The sequence below is a fragment of the Oryx dammah genome, unplaced genomic scaffold, assembly GCF_014754425.2.
Source record: "Oryx dammah isolate SB20612 unplaced genomic scaffold, SCBI_Odam_1.1 HiC_scaffold_5, whole genome shotgun sequence".
NCBI lineage: Eukaryota > Metazoa > Chordata > Mammalia > Artiodactyla > Bovidae > Oryx > Oryx dammah.
Window position 1 is genome coordinate 96837096 of NW_024070189.1, and position 21497 is coordinate 96858592.

At 48.4% G+C, this 21497-nt stretch overlaps 1 protein-coding gene across 9 annotated transcripts in view; it reads right to left on the minus strand.

Annotated features, from left to right (window-relative positions):
- Positions 1 to 21497, minus strand: part of CACNA1A (calcium voltage-gated channel subunit alpha1 A) — a 250621-nt gene that overhangs the window by 76869 nt on the left and 152255 nt on the right. For all 9 annotated transcript variants that reach the window (XM_040240887.1, XM_040240886.1, XM_040240885.1 and 6 more), the window contains 9 exons: positions 19571 to 19780; positions 15379 to 15491; positions 14065 to 14177; positions 13779 to 13910; positions 13405 to 13477; positions 11026 to 11143; positions 10832 to 10899; positions 7097 to 7203; positions 4373 to 5191 (listed from right to left, as the gene is read on the minus strand). In XM_040240887.1, coding sequence (XP_040096821.1) covers positions 4373 to 5191; positions 7097 to 7203; positions 10832 to 10899; positions 11026 to 11143; positions 13405 to 13477; positions 13779 to 13910; positions 14065 to 14177; positions 15379 to 15491; positions 19571 to 19780 — 1753 coding nt within the window. The remainder of the gene's footprint in view (positions 1 to 4372; positions 5192 to 7096; positions 7204 to 10831; positions 10900 to 11025; positions 11144 to 13404; positions 13478 to 13778; positions 13911 to 14064; positions 14178 to 15378; positions 15492 to 19570; positions 19781 to 21497) is intronic.

Genomic DNA, 21497 nt, shown 5'->3' on the forward strand with positions numbered 1-21497 from the left:
AGAGAATAAAAAACACAGCATGTCTGGGGAAAGACCTAAGAAATGACAAGAGCAGAAATGCATGAGGCAGGACTGTTGGGATCACTGGCTTTGTCATAATGTAGAACTGAAATTTCTTTTTAGTATGCTACGTCCTTGAATAAAATTTTATCTTCGCCATTCTTATTTTTTTTGGTCATGCCATGCGGCATGTAGGATAATATTAGCTAAGATCGTTGAGGCTTTATTCTCTACCACGCATTGTTCTAAATGCTATATGTGGATTTTTTTTTTTTTTTTTTGGCTGCACTGCATGGCATGTGAAATCTTAGTTCCCTGATCAGGGATGGAACCCATGTCCCCTGCAGTGGAAGCATGGAGTCTAAACCACTGGACCACCAGGGAAATCGCTGTCTCTTTTTTTTTTTTCCAAGATGAATGGCTCTTTTTAAAATTTTTTTCTCTTTAAAAGTGCCTGAATCTTTATGAATTTTATTTCCAGTGAGCATTAGAACTTTTTTATCAGCCAAATGAATAACGCCTCTCCTGGCCAGGGCATTTGACACATCTATTAATAAAGGAGTGAGCAGAGCCCTCCTGGTGTGGATTTAGGGGTAGAGGTGGGGAAGTACTTGGAGAGAAGGGGGAGCAAGGGCCACCTGTGGGATTCAGGAAAGCTGGGTCATCATACTTCTACTATCGGCTGGTTCCCCCCCTTCAGGAACACCTTCCCTCTCTGGGCCTCAGTTTCCCATCTGTGAAAAGAGGCAGTTTGAGTGGACAATCTAAAGGCTATGGATTTAAAGTTGGTTTTTATGTCAATTGATACAAGCGTCTTAATAGTAATGACGATATAACAATAGAAAGAGCTAAAACTTATTGAATGCTTATTACTAGTACTACTAATAAAAAGTTAATATTTGAGTACCGAATAATCATATTCATACTAATAAGAGCTAATATTTCCTAAACACTGATTATAAGCCAGGCACTATTTAAAGCATTTTACAAGTATTAACTCATTTGAAGTTTATATCTATGTTAGGAGGTAGGTACCATTTTTAAAAATATAATTCATTTATTCCACAAGGCATGTGGAATCTCAGTTCCCTGACCAGAGGTCGAACTCTCACCCCCTGCAGTGGAAGCACAGAGTCTTAACTACTGGACCAGCAGGGAAGTCCCGGTAGGAACAGTGCTTATCCCCATTTTACAGATGAGGAAATGGAGGCCCAGCGAGGGGAAGTAACATGCTGAAAGTCACACAGCTGGCAAGCAATGGAGCAGCAGTGTGACCTCTTGGCTCCAGGACCCTTGCCCTTCACCACCAGGCTGTGTTCCTTTCTGTTCTTGTCATTCTGCCTCCTTCAATGATAGGAGGAGGTATAAATATGAGGATGGTAACAACAGGAATATTAGTCATATTAACAGCACCAGTGACCCACTGGTTCTTGATTATGGTGTGCGTGTGCTCAGTTGCATCTGACGCTTTGGGACCTTGTGGACTGTGGCCCGCCAGGCTCCTCTGTCCATGGAATTTTCCCAGCAAGAATACTGGCCAGGTTGCCACTTTCTTCTCCAGGTCTTAGTCATGGAATCCTATGCTAGACTTTATTCCACCTAAATCCCCCTCAGTGGCCTCCTCTTTCCCAGGGAGGACTCAAGATTCTACTGACCTATTATTGTCCCTTCAATTTCTTCCACTCTTCCCTTACCTTCTAAACTGCAAACTCGCCTCCTTTGTTCTATCTTGGGGATTTTGCATATGTCGTTTTTAGCCTAGAACACTATTCCCTTTTGGGGAACAATGGTTTTTCAGAGGGCTGCTGTGGAACTATGTGGAGAACTAATGCCATAATAATTAGGGGGCACTGTGAGCATTTAGGAAATGAGAGGCAGGTATATAAACATCTTACCATGTGCAAGGCAGTCTCACTGGGGAAGAATTATTTTTTTTCCTTCACAACTTTCTAATGTCCCTCACACAGGTGAAAGATCTGCTTGTAATGATCTGAACCTTTAAGTTTTTGTTTTCACTTGTTTATTTGGCTGCCAGATCGTAGTTGAGGCACCTGGGATCTTTAGTTGTGGTATGTGAACTCTTAGCTGCAGCATGTGGGATCTAGCTCCCCAACAAGGGAGTGAACCCAGGCCCCCTGCATTGGGAGCACAGAGTCTCCACCAGGAGGTCCCTGAGCCTTGAGTTTTAACCTAACTCTGTTTTACAGATCAGCATAAAGTCTTTTTTTTTTTTGGCCACACCGTGTGGCATGGGGGAATCTTAGTTCCCTGACCAGGGCTGGAACCTCTTCTCCGTGCAGTGGAAAATTGGGTTCTCAATCACTGAACCGCCAGGGAGGTCCTCACTGCATCTTCCTGGAAGGCAAGTATTAGACAAACTGAAGGAAGAGTAGGCTAAGTCACACAGAACTTCACCGTTTTGGAACATCTCAACAATGACGGTAACTCCCTCCTGTCATCTGAATTGTTGGCACCCTGAGGCAGCTGACATTTGCATCATGGTGATTCTGTGCATAGGTGCCTGCATCAGAACTGCTTCACTCTGGGGGACTTCCCTGGCAGTCTAGTGGTTAAGAATCCATCTTCTAATGCAGGGGATGTGGGTTCCACCTCTGGATGGGGAACTAAGATCCCACGTGCTATGAGGCAACTAAGTCGGTGCGTGGCAACGACTGAACCCAAGCACTCTGGAGCCCGTGTGCCACAACTAGAGAGAAGCTGGGTAACTGCAACAGAAGACTCCCCCCTCCACCATCACCCCTGCCCTGGCCACAGCCAAATAAATAAAAGGTGGTGGTTTAGTCACTAAGTCGAGTCCAATTGTTTGGGAACCCATGGACTGTAGTCCATCAGGGTTCTCTGTCCATGGGATTTCCCAGGCAAGAATATTCGAGTGGGTTGCCATTTCCTTCTCCAGGGGATCTTCCCTATCTAGGGATCAAACCTGGGTCTCCTGCATTACAGGCAGATTCTTTACCAACCAAGCCACCAGGGAAGCCCAAATAAATAAATATTAAAAAAAAGAAAAAGAATTGCTTCATTCAGTTCTCTAGAGTCTCATTATTCAAAGTGTGGTCCCCCAACCAGCACGGACTCCTTAGAAATGCAGAATCTCAGGCTGCATCTAAGACCTACTTATTTATAATCTGTATTTTCACAAGAGCCCTGGGGATTCTTGTACACATTTAATTTTGAGAAGTACTAGCTTAGTATATATGGAGTATAACAGAAGCATTTAAACACATTATTAAAAACCAGTATGATGCTGACGTATGTGAATTAAATCATTATGCTATACTCCTTACACTCGTACCATTAAAGTAAAAGTGTTAGTGAATTCTCCAGGCAAGAATACTGGAGTGGGTTGCCACTCCCTTCTCCAGGGGATCTTCCTGACCCAGGGATCAAACTTGGGTCTCCCACATTGCAGGTGGATTCTTTACCATCTGAGCCACCAGGGAAACCTAACAGTTAAACCATGCTGCCTGACAATTGTATCTCAATAAAACTTGAGAAAAAGAATACCTAATGTCGAAAAAAGAAAACACAAACACTTAGAAAAGCTTTTTCTTTTTAAAAAAGAAACCACCAAGATGATGTCCTAGTGGCAGGTGATAGAAAAGAAGAGGACGCTAATTAATAAAAAAGATCATTGGATGTTTCAGCATTTAAGCTTTTGGGTTCCTCAATGTACAATCACTGTAGGATCTTCTAGGTAGTGTTATGGAATATTGTTATAAAAAAGAGGGTGTCATTTCTGATTGGGTGAGGTTCTGGCTTGGGAGATGCCTCCAAAAGCCTTCAGCTTTGCTCATCCTTCAATTCTGACCCAAGTGGCTTTTCAACAACCGTTCCCTACCGCCATCCCTACCCCGCCCCCGGCAGAATAACCTAAAGTGAAAAAATGACTGACTCGATAACAGCTAAAAGGATCTAAATTTCCCAAGCACTTATGTGTCGGTTGCTTTCAGGCCCTTTGCATCTACTACATCACTGAATTCCCGCAGTGACTCAATTAGATCCATTTCCATTTTACAGATTGAGAAAACTGAGGCCCAGAGACGTGTTGTCCCTTGCCCAAGGCAACCCGCAAGCATATGGAAGAGCCATACCATTCTGGGGGAGAGTTTTTGTAGTTTCCCTGATACAAGGGCATGACAGTTTGCAGCTTCTGGAGCCAGATGACCTGGGTTCAAGGCCACTTATTAGATGTGTGACTTTGGGCAAGTCAGCTCTGTCAGTTTCCCCATCTCTGAAATGGTCTATGGCAATGCCATCTATCTTTGCGGGTTGATGAGAAGCTGAAATGAGCGGCTCGGGAGAGTACCAGGTAGCTAGCTGATACTCCTTGGTTTTCATCGCTTCCACTTACTTCCTCCGGCGGTGCCTGCGCTCCTTGTCCTCCCTTCGCATGTCCGCGTCGTACGCGGGGGGAGGGCCATGCCGATGCCGCCGCCTCCGTTCGCCGCCGCCGCCGCCGTCTGGGCCTTCGCTCTCGCCCTCGCCGCCCCGGGCCGGCCGGCTGCCCTCGCGGTGCCGGGACCTCCGATCGGCCTTGTCCTCCGGGCCCTCGTCGCCCGGCCTGCGGTGCGCCCGGTGCCGGCGGGGCTCTCCGTCGGCCCCGGTGCGCGGGGACCCGCTGCGGCTCTCGCGGCTGCCCACCTGCCGGTGCGCGTGCCTCCGGTGCGGGTCGCCCGCCTTGCCCCGCTCCGCCTCGCCCTCCCAGAACCCCGGCTGCTCCAGGCCGCCCTCCCGGGCGTGGTGGTCCGACTCGCGGCCGTAAGGCCCCTCCCGGCTCAGCTCGGCCTCCTGGCTACCCGCCCAGGGCCTCCGGGTGTCCAGACCCACGGAGCTGCTGGGGTCCCGGGCCCGGTCGTGGTAGCGGGCCTGTTTCCTGAAGAAGTCCTCGGCTCGCTGCTGCCCGAGGCGCTGGTCCACCGTGGGCTCGGCCGCCCGGCTCTTGTTGGTGTTGTTGTTACGGTTCTCCTGGGGGTCGACCACCAGCGGCCGGTCCAGGTGGGTCTTCATGTCGGGCCGCAGGTGGCGAGCGTAGGAGGCCTTCCAGCGCTCGTCCGGGTCCATCTCGTTGTAGAGTGCCTCCCGACTGGCCAGAAGATTCTGCTTCCTCATCTCGCTTGTCCGCTGCTCCCACACCGACTTGGCCGGCTTCTGGTTCTTCTGTTGCTCCTTCCTGCAAGGAAATCGCGCCGGGGTTATGGAACTGCTGGGCGTCGTGGCCTGCAAGGACCACTCAGGCCAACAGGAGTGTGGGCCCAGGTGGACATCTCAGCTCAGTAGGTATTTCCACCTTGGTGGACGTCTTGCTCCAAGTGGGCATTTTAACCCAGATACCTATCTCAGTGGGTATCTTGACCTAGGTAGGCATTTCTGCTCAGGTAGGTAACTTGACCCAGACGGACATCTTGACTCAAGTGGGCATCTCTGCCCAGGTGGGTATAATGGCCCAGTGGGCATCTCCACCTATGTCGGTACCTTGGCCCAGAAAGGCATGTTGACCTGGGTAGCAGGGAGGTCTCTTGGCCCCGGTGGGATATCTTGACTTGGCTGGGTATCTCCACCCAACTAGGTGTTTTAACCTGTGTGGAAAACTCAACCTGGCTGGTCATCTCAGCCTTACAGGAGTCTCAGCCCAGGTGGGCATCTTGGTCCAGTAAGGTATCCTGGCCTGGCTGGGCATTTCGTCTAATGGGGGTCTCAGTCAGGTGTATGTTCACTGACTGACCTCTCTATTCTTCTTCAAGTTGTAGTACATGGCCCCTGGGGGCGGTCCTGATGTTCAGAATACTCAGTCTCCGAGACAGCCAATCATAATGAACACTGACCTGCAGCAGGTTCTGGAAGCCCTCGCGTAGGCACTTGGGAGTCTTGAGACAGTGTCTATCTATGCAATGGTGAAAAACACCAGTGGGATTGTTGCTGGGGGTGCCAACTGAAGCCCTCGAACATTCAGATTTTTCCAGGCATTCTGTGTGTATCTATATTTGTATACTGACCATCACCTCCTACGGGCTTCCATGTCTGAGCATGTATCTCCCTGTGTTCTCCTTTCACAGCCACCTCCTTGCATTCTGGGAAAGAAAGCCCCGTCTACACTGTCCAGTGATGCACTGCCCCACGGTGTTGCAAAGTCCCAGGACTACCCAACAAAGGTACGATTCAGAATATCGGTGTATCAGTGTTCCTGCCTGGAGAATCCCAGGGACGGGGGAGCCTGGTGGGCTGCCGTCTATGGCGTCGCACAGAGTCGGACACGACCGAAGTGACTTAGCAGCAGCAGCAGTGTTAATGAATCTTTCTTTAATCAAAACACCTTAACTCTCACCACCTTACCACCTCTGATCCACTAGCAAATTCTGTTCACTCTTACCTTGAAGATCTGTCTAAAATTCAGCTATACCCATCACCTGCTCTGGCACCACCCTGGTCCATTCCTTACTAGCTCTTTTGCAGGGAACAATGCAGTCCTTTCCAACCTGGTCTCTTGCCCTTGCTCCCCTGATAGTACCTAGAGGGCACCTGAGCCCCTATTCCTCCTCAAGAACTGTCCATGTGTCTCCCCTGGCTCAGAACAAAATTCTCCGTCTTCCCCATTGCCCAAAAGGCCCTACAGGATCTGTTCATCACCTCTCTGCCTGTACCTCCTGCCACTGCCCCACCCCCACTCACTCTACTGTAGTTACATGGGCTTCTTGCAGGTACCCTAACCACACCGGCACGTTCCTGCCTCAGGGCCTTTGTACATGCTGGTCCCACTGCCTGAGATGAGCTCCTCCCTCACCTTCTTCAGGCTTTGTCACCTGAGACCACCCTTGACAATGTCACTTAAACCATAACACTCACCACTCCTAGCCCTCCCTATACACCTCAACCTCTTGTTAATGCTGTATTCCAACAACAGTGTCTGGCACATAGTATGTGCTTATTAACTATTTCTTGACTGAAAGTGGGTGGGAGGGCAGAAGCAGTTTTTCCTAAGGCTCAACTCAGTCAGGGACTGCTCCCTGCCCCCAAATCCTTGATGGAGGGTGCAGAGGCTGAGGAGCCCAGAGAACATCTCAGAGTCGGCGGCACTTACACAGCTATGGACATGTTGGCTGCAGACAGAGGACTCACTTCTGCCACCTCTTTGGCTTTCTGGAGGGCGAGTTTCTGGTTGGCAGCCTCTTCTTCTTCTTGTTCATCCTAAAAGGCACAAAGAATCCCTGTTCACAAACTATGAACTGGGCCTTGGGGCCTCATCTCTGATCCTACTGTTAACCAGGGGCATCATTTGAGATATTTACAAACAGGTCTGGCTTGAGTATCAACCAATCAGAGCTGAGGCCCCCTAATCGGAATGTATACTCATTGGTTAAGCGTACTGCTATCCCCTTCATGTCCAGGCCTGATACCCAGCTCATTCTGAACCCTATTTTAATACACAGAAGAAAAGGAAAGGAAAAAGACTGCCTTCCCTTTCCACAATGGAGATTTTTCTGTAACTTTTTCAATGAGCTGGAAATTAATGCAAAGATTTTCCTATCATTCTACTTCCTGGGTCATTTAAGCTCTCTGAACCAAGACTTTAAATAAAACACCAACGAGCCCCCACGTGCAGAAAAATCTGGCACCCACAGCCCATCCCATGCACTGCCAACAGCCTCCAGAAGGGGAATCAGGAGAGAAACTTAGATTCTCAGCCGGTTAGGTTCAGAGAGGAGGAGGATGGGGGAAGATGTTTTATAAAATACATACAGAAAAAGACGTTTGGGGGCTTTAAATCCTTCTTCAGCCTTCATGCAGGGCCTCATTCGTAAAACAGAAAAGCCAACAAAGAAAAAGCAAAGAAAAAGCAACGAGAAAGAAATGGCCAGAGACAAACCCACCAGTGAGCAAGCTCATGCAGTGGCAGGGCACCTCTCCCACTGCGCTGGGATCTCTGGGGCAAGGAGCAACCTTACCACCTCGGAAATGGTCAGATCAGGACAGTCTGTGTCAGTGACAACACAGGGGTGGGACTCGACTGGCCACCCCGCTCTCCCAAGTCCACCCCTCTTCCCGGCATCACATCCAACCATTTTTCAGAGCCAAGTCCCTGGACTACTTGCCTCGGACACACTGCAAATGCACAGATGCAGATTCCCAGGCCTCCTGAAGAACCTGGCCTGGGCCCCAGCACCTGCGTTTTCAACAAGCTCCCAGGTGAGTCTGAAACACGCTCAAGTTTAAGCCATGCTGCATATGGTTAGAAGCACAAATTCTGGATCCATCTGGATTCAAATAGCAGCTCCTCCACTTTCTGCTTACCTTGGATGAAGTCTTTCTTTGTACCTCACAATCTTCAGCTGAAATTTCATATTTCTCCTTAGCACTTATCACTAGCTGACAAGTTTCTTTCTCATTTATCTCTTCTGCTAGAATATCAACGAAGGCAGAGATTTGTCTGTTTTATTCCTGGCTATTTCCCTGGCCCCTAGACCAGGCCCTGTTTACAGCAGGTGCTCAATAAATGCTTTTCAATGAATAACAAAGTCTGTAAAATGGGGCTCAGAGAATTTGCCTATGAGGTTTTCTGTGAGGGCTAAATGAGATAAAAACCTGTCTAACAACAAGGTCCTATGATGTAGCACAAAGAACTATAGTTAATACCTTCTAATAAACTTTGTGACTTCCCTGGTGGCTCAGACAGTAAAGCATCTGCCTGCAATGCGGGAGACCCGGGTTCGATCCCTGGGTCAGGAAGATCCCCTGGAGAAGGAAATGGCAATCCACTCCAGTATTCTTGCCTGGAAAATCCCATGGATGGAGGAGCCTGGTTGGCTACTGTCCATGGGGTCGCAAAGAGTCAGACACGACTGAGCGACTTCACTATCTATCACTATCTAATAAACTATAATAAAAATATGAAAAATAATGTATGTTTGTAACTGAACCATTTCGCTGTACACCAGAAACTAATACATTATAAAACAAATATACCTCAGTCAAGAAAAATTAACCACATCAGGGGCTGAGTGGGGTCCCTGCCACATTTTAAATGCCCAAGAAATGCTCGTGGAATAAACGAAGGGAAGAATGAGGGTCTGGATGACATTTCACAGGAGATGAGCTTTCTCCCTCTCTTTTCCCACCCTCCTGGGGCACCCCCTCCCCCACGACAGCCCTTGAGGATGAGGTCTTGGAACCTAGATGAGGTCATGGTTGAACTCAGCCCCTGGAACAGTGACACCAGTCAGCCCCATGGTGGCCAGGACTGTGGCCGTATGCTGGGGGGTGGCAGAGATTTCCGTTTTTCCTCCAGTCAGGGCTGGGTCTGGGAAACTCTCTCTCCCTCCTGCCATGGCTGGCAGATGGACGGTTGGCAAAGTCTCAGTTCAGTTCAGTTCCCTGAATATGGCCTGTGTACCTTAAGGTATGGGGGATAGGGCGGTGAAGCTGAGGCAGGCCCCAGGCCTGGCCCTCCTGAATGATTCTGCATATATTCTCTTAATGTGATAGGGCTGCAGGTGAAAGACTTAGGCTAGACCACGACCACCTCCAGACATCTTCCCCTCAAACTACAAAAAAAGTGCTCAGCTTCCCTTGTGCAGTGCAGTACCGGTTCAACTGTTCCTAGCAGCCCTGCTCAAGGGCTATCCCAAGGGCATAAGCTGTGTTCCTGCAAGCAATGTTGCCTTCTCTGTACCTAGCTGAGGTGGACCTGAATCCTAGGGAGTACAGGGCTGCCCTAAGGGTATTTGGCATAAGATTTTGCCCAAATAATCCAATACCACTGACCATGAGTGAAAACTGGGCTTCTTCCTCACATGAACAGTTCATACCCCGACACCCCAAATTCCTTTCTGATTTAATTTCCTGTGCTCTGCTCTTTCAGTTCCTAGCTATGTGGCAAGGTCCTGGCCTCTCTGGGCCTCAGTTTTCCCATCTGCAAAATGGGGATAACAGTTACTCCCCATCTCATGCTTTCTGGTGTCTGGCATAAGGAGGGGTCATCACATTTCCTTTGGTTGTTGTTAATTTTTATTTTGATCATTACCTGCTCAGCTGGGGCTTAGATGAGTTGGCAGGGTGTGTGGGTAAAGAACTCAGGCTCTGGAACTTGCCAAGTCTGGGTTTGAATCCTAGCCTTCCCTTTCCCAACTCTGTAAAATGAAGAGCTGTAGCTCCGGATCTCTGGTCATGCGAAGTGACTTACAAAGGCTCCTGTTATTGATCACTTCCTGTATGCCCCAAATTATGCTGAGCTCCTGACATGTATATCATGATGCTTTAAATAATAGCAGCTGTCATCATCCTATCTGGGGTCCGTGATTCTGCCTTTCCGAACCTCAGCTCCCTCTTCTGCCAAAGGGAAATGACAGTTACGCCTGGAACCGCGAGCATCATATAATTCTTTACTGCTGCCACTCAGTGGTGAAGTCCGGCCAGTCCCCAACCTCACGGGGACACACTGAGCCTCAGAACCTTGTCTGCGTTACTCTCCATCTGTCCCCTCCTTCCGGGTTTAGGGTGCTGACAGTGCCTGCTAGCCTGGAGGCTGCCGCATTCCTTGGAAGCCCCTCAACACTGCCCACTCCCTATAAACGGGCACCCTGCTGCCTTCACCACCCCCCACCTCTGCTCTCCTTTGCTGTAGAAGCCATTTGATGAGGGACAGTCTATTTTGGGGGTGGGGGAGGAGGTGCCTTTCTCCCTGGCACAGTGAAGCCAGGACAAAGGCTCTGACCCCAGCTCCTATCCCCCACCCTACCCTGCCCCCCGCCTGGCACGGTCCTGATCCGCCATGAGCAGGTGGTAACTTTGCACAGCAACATTCTCCCACCAACTCCACCTTGGTGAGCTCCTGGGCATTGGCCAGATTATCCACCGCGATGGCCAAGAACACGTTCAGGAGGGTGTCTGCAAACGCTGGAGTCAGGGAAAGCATTGCCACATGAACCCTGATATCTGGGACTCCTGAACCCCTCCCTTGTGCTTCCCCTGCTCTCCCTGAGGCCCCGGGCTCATCCGCCCCCCAGAGGATACAGTTCCCGAAGAGCGTCAGCACGATGAAGTAGATGGAGAACACCATGCCGCCTTGCACGCCCCCCTGAGACTTGATGCCGTCATACATGACCTCGTTCCAGTCTTCGCCCGTCAGGATCTGAAAGGGGAGGGAGAAACACACAGCCAACCCCCCCTCAACCTTGGGCCCCTCAGAGATGAAGCTGTGGAGCCGGAACCTGCCATGCGGGCCCTTTCTTGGCCCTTGTCTCTGGGTGGGGACGGTCTTGGCTGTTTGCGAGAGGAAAGGGCTGTCCTTGCGTGGAGGCGGTCTCAACCTGTTCTAGCAAAAAGTGACCCTGGAAGAGGACTTTCAGATCTTTCTGGCTTTCTCTGATGTGATAGGGAAATTTTGCTGTAGGCTGAGTTGTATATGTTGAGGCTCTAAACCCTTGTGTAATGTTATTTGGAGATGGGAGGGAATTAGGATTAGCTAAGACATGATGGTGGGGCCCTCATGAGGGGATTGTGCGCTCAGTCGTGTCCAGCTCTTTGTGACCCCATGGACTGCAGCCTGCCAGGTTCCTCTGTCCATGGGATTTTCCAGGCAAGAATACTGGAGTGGGTTGCCATGCCCTTCTCCAGGGGATCTTCCCAGCCCAGGGATCGAACTTGGGTCTCTCCTGCATTGCAGGCAGATTCTTTACCATCTCCTGCACTGGTAGGTGGGTTCTTTACCACTAGTGCCACAATGAGGGGATTAGTGCCTTTATAAGAAAAGACAGCAGAGAACTTGGTCTCTCTCTGCCTGTGTCTCCCTCTCTCCCCCTGCTGTGTGTGACAGAAGTGACAAGGCGGTCGTCTGCAAGCCAGAAGAGAGTCCTCAGCTGGAATCAACCCTGGGTGCACCCTGATCTACCTCCAACCTTCAGAACTGTGAGACGTAAATTTCTCTTGCTATATATCCACTGGTACTTCTGGACTGCTGTATCTGGGGGTGGGGATGGTGGTGGTACAGGTGATCAGAGGAAGCCTCAGGTAAAGAGATGCAAGTGCTGGCAAACAGACATGATGCTGATGTGTATGGGAAGGGCTAAAGGGATTTGTATGCAGGATCTACACGGTTGTTAAAAAAACATCCAGCTTCCCTCCTTTGTGTTATTTCCATGAAAGTGAAAAAAAGTGAGAGTGTTAGTTGCTCAGTCAAGTCCAGTGCTCTGCGAGGTTCCTCTGTCCATGGAATTCTCCAGGCAAGAGTACTGGAGTGGGTTGCCATTCCCTTCTCCAGGGGATCTTCCTAACCCAGGGATCAAACCTGGGTCTCTCCTGCATTGCAGGCAGATTCTTTACCATCTGAGCCACCAGGGAAGCCCCATTATTTTCATGAGGATAAGGTAAATATGAAAGAACTCCAAAGATGTTAATCCATTAGTGTAGGGTTTTGCAGTACTGGCACTCCTGGCATTTGGGAACTTCCTCTTGTCCTGTGCACTGCAGGGTATTAAGCGGCATCCTTGGGCTCTATTAGATGCCAGTAACACCCCCACACTCTACTTGCAACAACCCCAAAACGTTTCCAGATACTTCGAGGTGTCCTTGGGGGACAAAATCCCTCTTGGGCAACAAGCCCTGTGCTGAAGACATATGGGTGGTGATGATTACTATCGATAATCATTGATGTAAAGGCTCAGAATTTCATGGATGGTTTCCCCTTCCAACCCCCTGTCTACAGGTCTCATTCAGAAGTTCCCCTCCCCCCAGTAGAAGAGAGGAGTGAAGTCACGTTTTCCCATTAACTTTCTGTTCTCTAAAGAGACAGAACCCACATGGAACGGCTCTGGAAGTCCCAGCTTGGCCAGTTCTAAACCTTGGGGCATGTGCCTACATGGGTGCAGAAGTTGGTTTGGCAGGACCACCCACGGTCAATCTGTTTGCTTTGGAATACAGAATTGGGGTGTCTTCCAGTCACAGGGAAGATGGTGTATTATCGATGTCTATTATTTTCTATATTCTGATGCTTTGACATATGGGAGGGGTCTTGCTAACCCTGGGGGGAGTCAGGACTAGCTAATCCTTAGAGTTAGTAAACAATATGCCTTGTGGGTGTGGTTTAAAAAATGAAAACCAACCAATTCAGAGCCCACACTCCAAACCATCTCCACTACTGGGCTCTTACACTTAGGCCAATATTCTACTGTTGGAATTAGCCCAGGGTCAGGTTCCATACAACTCAAGACAGCTCCAGGGCCTGCTGAAATTATTCAAACTAGCCAGTCCTAAGCCTGATTAACATGCCTTACCCATTTCTTCCTGCGGAAGAGCCACAATAAAGGCTCCTGCCCACATTTCCTATCCCCTCCTAATGAACCCTGGTGCTTCTCCACAGGGCCCTGCATTCATGGGACTGGGTGAAGGTTGTACCTGAAAAACTGTCATTATTGCTGCTGGAAAAGTGTCGAAGTTGGTAGGAGGAGTCCCTTCATCGAAATTAAACCTGTGGAGAGGGCACAAACATTTCACGTTGGTCCCACCCTAGGTGTGTGAGGGCTTGGCTCAGTATCTTGTTTCCAGGGCAACATCTCCAGCATCTGTTTCCCCTAGAAAGACATACTGAGTGGTACCCAGGGCCCCGCCCATCTGGGTGGGCACACTGGGCACCATCCAGGCCATGAGGAAGGCAGACTGTGTGGTGCAGGTGAGCCTGGGTCTCTGGATGCAGTGAGCAAGGTGAGGGTGGGTGGCCCTGGGCTGGACCCCAGGGAAGGAGGAGTCAAGAGAAGCTGCTGAGCACTTACTGGCCGCCGAAGAGTTGCATTCCCAGAAGGGCAAAGACAACGATGAACAGGAAAAGGAGGAACAACAGGCTGATGATGGATTTCATGGAGTTGAGGAGAGAGACGACCAGGTTCCTGAGAGATGCCCAGTACCTGCCAAAAGAGGCCAGGGATGGGGTATGGGGGTCAGGCTGGGGCCAGGGTAGCGGCAGCTGAACCCATCTTCCCAACATGGGAAGGATGTGGCCCCACCCCAGCCCCCAGCCCCCAGCCCCGCCTTGGGAGGCCAGGGAACCCAAAGACTTACTTTGTGACTTTGAAAATACGCAATAACCTGAGGGCTCGTAACACACTGATTCCAAAGGATGTGCCAGGTTTTATGACGGCCCAGATGACCTCAAAGATACTCCCGATGATGACCTAGAACAGAGGATCCCAGTCTTGTGTCCATTCTCCTTGCAAATGCGCCCTGGGTCTGGACCTTGCAGGAACCCAGTCCAACTCCCCCCTCTCAAATGAAATCACAGTGAGGGTCTCACACACCTCTTATCCCTTCTCTTGTTTAACTTATTAACATGAGTGCAAAGAATTCCTAAAACATGTAATTACAAAGTGAATGCCCATGTAACCACCATCTGCATCAAGAAATAGGGCGTGTCAGCACCCTGAAAGCCTCTGGGGAACCCTAGACACAGCCACCACCCTGAATTTTATAACTATTTCTTTGCATTAAAAAATTGAGGTGAAATTCACACAACAGAAAATTAACCAGAATGGTTCACTTAAAATAATGCACGATTCAGCGGCATTTAGCATGTTCACAGTGTATAACCATCACCCTTCTTTACTTTTGAAACATTTCCATCGCCCCCAAAGGAAACCCTGGACCCATGAGCAGTCACTCTCCAGCCCCCTCCTCCCAGCCTCTGGCAACCACTAATCTACTTTCTGACTCTGGAGATTTGCCTGTTCTGGATATAAATGGAATTATGTAATATGTGACCTTTTATGCCTGGCTTCTTTGACTTATGTTTTCGAGGTCTTTGCCTTAAAGTAGTCAAGGCTCCTCTGAAATCCATATAGCTTGGTCTTGTCCATCTGAACTTTCACGAGCAGAATCATGCTGTATGGACTAGTTTTGCCCGTCTGCCTCCTGTGCCATATCGGTGGCTGATGGGTGTGGCTACTGTTGGCTGCCTCTCGGTGGTGCAGAGAATTGCATTATTTATATACAACTTATTTATCCACTCTACTGCAAAGGGAGATTTGGGTCATTTGGTTTGGGACTAGTGAAGCCACTGAAGGCATTGTTGTATGTGTCTCTTAGGTGTTCACATAAGTTTCTCTAGAGTGAATCCTCAGAAGTGGATTCGCCAGGTCACCCCTCACTTTCCAAAATGGGTCTGTAAATTTCCCCTCCCACTGGCAGTGGTTGGGGGTGTGGTTCTGGGAGCTCTGTATCCTCATCAAAGTTGGGGATTATCCTCTGATTCCTTTTGCACTCAGCAGGATCTGTCATACCCAGGCATGACCCGACTTCTCTCTCTCCTGTGTCCTCAGGTATCAACCATTCTAAGCATATCAGCTGAGGAATGAACTCCTTAGAAACCAGAGCACTTACCCCACAATCAAAACAGTTGAAGGAAGAGTGGAAGTAAGGCCGCGTCCCAAGCCCGTACATTTTTATAAACATTTCGGACATAAAGAGTCCTAAGAAAATGAATTCTGCATAGTCTAGAAAAGGAGGGGAGGAAACAGAGAGGAGATTAGATTTGTGGAGGGAACTTCCAGTTGGCTCTGACGTTCCTACTAAGTGAAACCTTGGCTGGTGGGTTCCTGGGTGCTTATATGCTTTAAAAAAAATTAATTAAGAAAATTTAAAATTGAAGTATAGTTTTTTCAGGTATGGGCTTCCCAGGTCGGTCAGTGGTAAAGAATCTGCCTGCCAGTGTAGGAGATGCAAGTTCGATCCCTGGGTTGGGAAGATCCCCTGGAGAAGGAAATAGCAACCCACTCCAGTATTCTTGCCTGGAGAATCCGATGGACAGAGAAGCCTGGTGGAGTGTAGTCCCTGGGGCTGCAAAGAGGTGGACACGACTGAGCAACTGTACATGCACGCTTATTCCAGGTATATATAACTGAATCAGCAAAGTGATTCAGTTATACATACATATATATATATGTGTGTGTGTGTGTGACTAGATACTCTTTTCCATTATAGGTTATTACAAGGTATTGAATATAGTTTCTTATGCTATTCAATAGATCCCTATTGTTTATTTTATACATTTTACTATGTTTTTAAAATGAACAAGCAACTATACTCCAATAAAAATTAATTAAAAAGAAACGAATGAATGAACTAACTGGCTAGTAACTGACTAACTCGATAACTAACAAAGTACTATTACTAAGAAGTATATAATAATACACAAGAATTATGACTCAGCTGCTTTTATATGCTTGAGCTCCAAAGGAATAATAGAAATATTAATAGAAATCATAACAGTGTCCTATTTGTAATCCTTGTGTTAGGGACTTAGTTGGGAGTGCCACAGGCAACCAATCTAAGGCATGGCTTTTCTCCCAACTAGGAAAACTCATTGGATGTCCCCTAGAAATCCTGTCTTGCTAATGTCTAAAAGTCTTGATGTAAGATAAAGCCTTTTGTTTTTTGATGAGAATGCATAATGGTAAAAATTTTGCCTTGGGAAGAGTTAATATGAGTATTTGTTCGCTCCAGCAAAGAAATGGTTAATAGCAATTCCTTTTCTGAGAAGGCTTTCTTGGTGGGGTAGGAAGATGAGTGGTCAGGAAGGGCGTGAGCAGTCACCTTTCGAAGGGGAAGGAGAGGTAAGGAGAGATTCTGAGAGGAAGAAAGCATATAGAAATCGAAGACAGAGGCCTCAAACTTCTAAGAATTCCATTCTGGTCACATAGCTAGCTCTGTTTGAAGGTGAAGAGTATTAGTTATATCACTCATATCACTCTTTTTTATTTTTATTTTTTTTATTTTAGGATAGTTCTTTCTTTCTTTCTTTCTTTCTTTTTTATTTTACTTTACAATTCTGTATTGGTTTTGCCATACATTGACATATGGTATGATTTTTTTCTAGTTCTTTGTGATTTTATTCTATTGGCTGCACCACGCAGCTTGTGGGACTTTAGTTCCCTGACCAGGGACTGAACCTGGGCCCTCAGCAGTGAAACTGCTGAGTTCTCACCACTGGACCACTGGGGAATTCCGTAGTATATCATTCTTAAATCAATTTTAATAAATTTATTTATTTATTGGGCTGTATTGCGTCTTAGTTGCAGCACGTGGGATCTAGGTCCCTGACCATCTGCACTGGGAGTGCCAAGTCTCAGCCACTGGACCACCAAGGAAGTCTCTATATCCTTCTTTTCAGAGGTGATTTGAACTGACTGTCAAGGTCTTTCCCTTAGTTTTAGGACCCCAGGGAGCTTTCAGTGTCTGAGGGAAACTCCAGGGTCTCCAGGGCCCTCAAGACTGAAATGTCAGTGAGGAAATCTGTCTGTAACATCTGATGCATTCCAAAAGTCCCAAGAAGAAATTCGAGGAGGACGTAAGAGTTTCCAAGATGCTTGTTCCCCAGTTACCATGGAATCATGTGAGTTGGTGATGCACAAGACCTGAGAGCATTACTGATCTCTAAGCACTGGTGGATCTGGAAGAAGTTTCAGGGTCATCAAATCCAATTTCTCCTAAGTATAGAAGAGAAATGTGAGACCCAGAGAAACGACTACACTTCATTGATTACAAGACACATATTTTTGCTCATGTTTTGACATCTCCGAAACTGGGGTATAACTTAAAATCAGCATGCCCTAGTTTAGATGGCAGCATTGTTTCATTTCTTAGTGGCACATAAAATAAGAATAAAAGAGTGCCATATAATTGAAGAGGTGGCTCAGTGGTAAAGAATCTGCCTGCCAAGCAAGAGACCTAAGTTCAATCCCAGGGTGTGGAAGATCTCCTGAAGAAGGAAATGGCAACCCAATCCGTTGTTCTTTTTTTAAAAAAATTATTTATTTGGCTGTGCTGGGTCTTAGTTACGATGTGTGGGGCGTCTCTCTAGTTGTGGAGCATGGGCTTATTTGCCCTATGGCATGTAGGATCTTAGTTCCCTGACCAGGGATGGAACCCGTGTCCCTCGCATTGGAAGGTGGATTCCTAACCACTGGACCACCAGGGAAGCCCCCACTCCATTGTTCGAGCCTGGGAAATCCCATGGACTGAGCAACCCGGCGGGCTACAATCCATGGGGTCGCAAAGAGTCGGACACATCTAGCAACTAAACGGCAGCAGCGATAATTGAAGATGTCTTCATTTGATGGATAATGGTAATAATTTGTCCAAGGTCACATGGAGAGTTGGGGGCAGAGCAGGCACTGAGAATCTGGGTCACCTGATGATTATGGCAGGGATGTACCATCAGTTATAGCTTGGGTTCAAATCCTGGCTACATCATTAAGTAGCTAGACTCTGGGCAAGTTACTTAACCTCTCTGTGTCACAGTTTTCTCAACTGGAAATTGATAATTAAAGGATGTTTATAGAGAGAGGCCCCAGGCAGGAAGTCTCAACCCCCTGTTCCCGAACCAGGACAGACAGAGCAAGGTGATTAGTGGGGAGAATATGGGAGATTAAAAATAGGCTATCTGAGGAGGTTAAGACAAAAAGTAAATAGTTCTCATTTATAAGAGACTCCAGGGGGACCAAATGCAATTACTAAGGTTGGAACTAGGTCAGGGCTCTCAGAAGGAGAACTGGCCCCTGGGGAGTGTCCTGCGGGGGGGAACAATAAGGGTTACAAGGAGACGATGACCTGGACCAGACACCCAGGCCTCGTGAGGCTGAAGACTTGATTTCTCCAGTGGTTGCATGGGTTAATTCTGAACCAGGTCAGAAGGGCAGAGAATCTACAGACCTAATTCAGACAAGCCAAAAGATGCAGGAGGAGCGCAACCAGCAGGCAAAAAGGTTTTGGGGAGTCCTCACTTGGGGCCCATAAGCCAGAGCCAAGGCATCCAATTGCCTTCCCCACTTTCCAGCCACTACTCTTGTTGATTTCTCAGAGCTCTTTACTTTTTAAGCCCTGCTCATAGATCTCCCCTCCTTTCCTGCTTCTCTCCCAATGTGGTCAACAATTTTGATACTATCTCATGTTAATTCCTGAAATTTGGGAATAGGCCCAGAAGGGCAAAGTCTTGGAAATCCTGGTTCTCACTGCAGGAGCAAGATGTTCTCACAGTTGTTGATGGCTATCGTCTAGGAATGAATCCGAGACATAAGGGAGTCAAAAAGAACAGGAGAGGAAAGGGGAAAGAAGCAGAAGGTTTGAAAGAAAAGAGAAGAAGCAGAGAGAAATGAGAAGAAAAGATGAGTACAACATACAGGTTACTTTTTTGTCTCTAATGCACCTTCATCTCTCAACCATAAATTTGATTCCCAGAGATGCACCTAGAAATTCTATGTATGTTTCTCTCTCTGGCTGTCTTGCAGTCTGACCCTCTCTGTCTTTATTTCAATGCACCTCCATGTGCCTTTCTTAGAAAGTGATCATGTGTCTGATGGCCCAAATTCCAGCTTCCAGCTCTCAGGCGCCAGCCCCCTCCCGCAAATTGGGTTCTGTCACTGAGGCAGCAGGAACTTCAGCCCGATCTCCAGTTATAAACAGGCCCAAGCGAAAGGGTAAAGTGGGAACACATACTGGCAAAGAAAGAGAACCGGAGAAAGGGCGTGAGGAAGGGATCAGGGAGCTGGTGGGGGCGGGGCCAGGCGGTACTCACAGAGGAAGTCGGAGAGCCACTCGGGCTGGTTGTAGTGAACGATAGCGACACACAGCGTGTTGAGGGCTACCAGACTGAGCACAGTCCAGTAGAAGGCCTGAGTTTTGACCATGCGGCGGATGTAGAAACGCATCCTCCTCTCCTTTTTGTGAAAAAAAGTTGAGTTCTCCAGCTTGGCACTTTTAATGCTGGCTCGGGCGAAGGGAGACCCTGCCAGGGAAAGGATGGAGAATGTCAGGGTGTTCCTGCAGAGGAAATTAACCGATGAGTGGCCCAGGCACGGATTTTGGCCAGGGAACCCATTAGCTTCCCAAGCAGGCAAACCCCCGGGAACCATTATGACTCATGGGCTTAGCTTTCCAGAGATGGAACTTATGAGAAGGTGACGTCCCTGAAAATAACAGTGCTAGAAATAACCAATGAGTGCTCAGGATGTGGTGGTAGGGGGCTTCCTTGGTCGTTCAGGAGTAAAGAAACTATCTGCAATGAAGGTAGATGTGGGTTCAATCCCTGGGTTGGGAAGGTATGGCAACCCACTCTGGTATTCTTGCCAGGAAAATGCCTTAGACAGAGGAGCCTGGTGGACTAGAGCCCACGGGGTTGCAAAGAGTCAGAAATGACTGAAGGGACTAAGCATGGCATGGCATGGCTCAGAATGGGGAGGCTGATGGCTCTCTGTTGCTGGAGTCATCTTTCTGTACCTCCCTCTCCAGGCACTGTCTGATCACTCTAGGGGTCATGCTACAGGGTGGGATAAGGCTGGAACCTCTGCTCAGGACTCCCAGTGCAGAGGCAGGTGGCAGAGCTGCACGTACTGTTCTTGGAAAGCCTCCAGGAGGAGGTATGGTTTACCATGGACACTTCACTTTAAAAATAATCACCAAAGAATGAGCCAGCTGTGCCCTCTGCTCACATGTATTTTTTCTCTTAAGCATTTACAAGCTATCTACTATGTCAGGTTCTGTCCCAGATGTTCAGGATACGTGTTAACAGAGTCCTGCACTGCTGGGACAGATATTCCAGTGTGGGAGCCAGAGAGCAAACATAATATAATAAGTAGGACTTCTCTGGTGGTCCAGTGGTTAAAAATCCGCCTGCCAGTGCAGGGGACTTGAGTTCAATACCTGGTCAGGGAATATTCCACATGCTGCATAGCAACTAAGCCGTGTGACACAACTAGCGAAGCCCGTGTACCCCAGAGCCACCTGCTGCAATTGCTGAAGCCTGTGCTCTGCAACAAGAGACGTCACCACAATGAGAAGCCCCCGAACCAAATGAAGAGTAGCCCCTGCTCACCGTAACTAGAGAAAGCCCACGTGCAACTCAAACATAAATAAATAAAAGTAAGAAATTAATAGTGTGATGGAAGGTGCAAAGTGCTTTGGAAAAAGAAAAAGCAGAGCCAAATAAGGGGACCTGGAGCCCTAGGAGGGACCACTGGGCAAGCTGCAGCATTAAACCAAGGGGTTAAGGTGAAGGGGTTGGGCTGAGTCACCTTAGTGTCTTAGGCAGAGGAAAGAAACAGCAAGTGGAAAGGCCCTGAGGTAGGAATAGGCCTGCCTGACGTATTTGGGGAACAGCATAAAGAGAACAGTATGGCTGGAGTGAAGTGGTTCAGGTGAGAAAAAGGAGGAGGTGAGGGCAGGGGGGTGGGTCTTGGCAGGTTCTGAAGGGCCTTGGGGGCCGCAGGGACAACTGGGGCTTTTGTTTTGAGTGAAGCGGGAGGCATGGAGGCAAGAGGGGCGTGACTTGACTCAGGGGTTCACAGACGTCCTCTGGCTGCCGTGGCCTGGAACAGACCGTGGAAGGCAAGGGAGAAGCAGAGTGGGGATGACTGCTCCAGTCCGGACAGATGATAACCGGGGCTGGACTCCATGGTGGCTGAGAAGGAGGCAGGCTGGGCCGATCTGGGGTGTATCGTTATTTT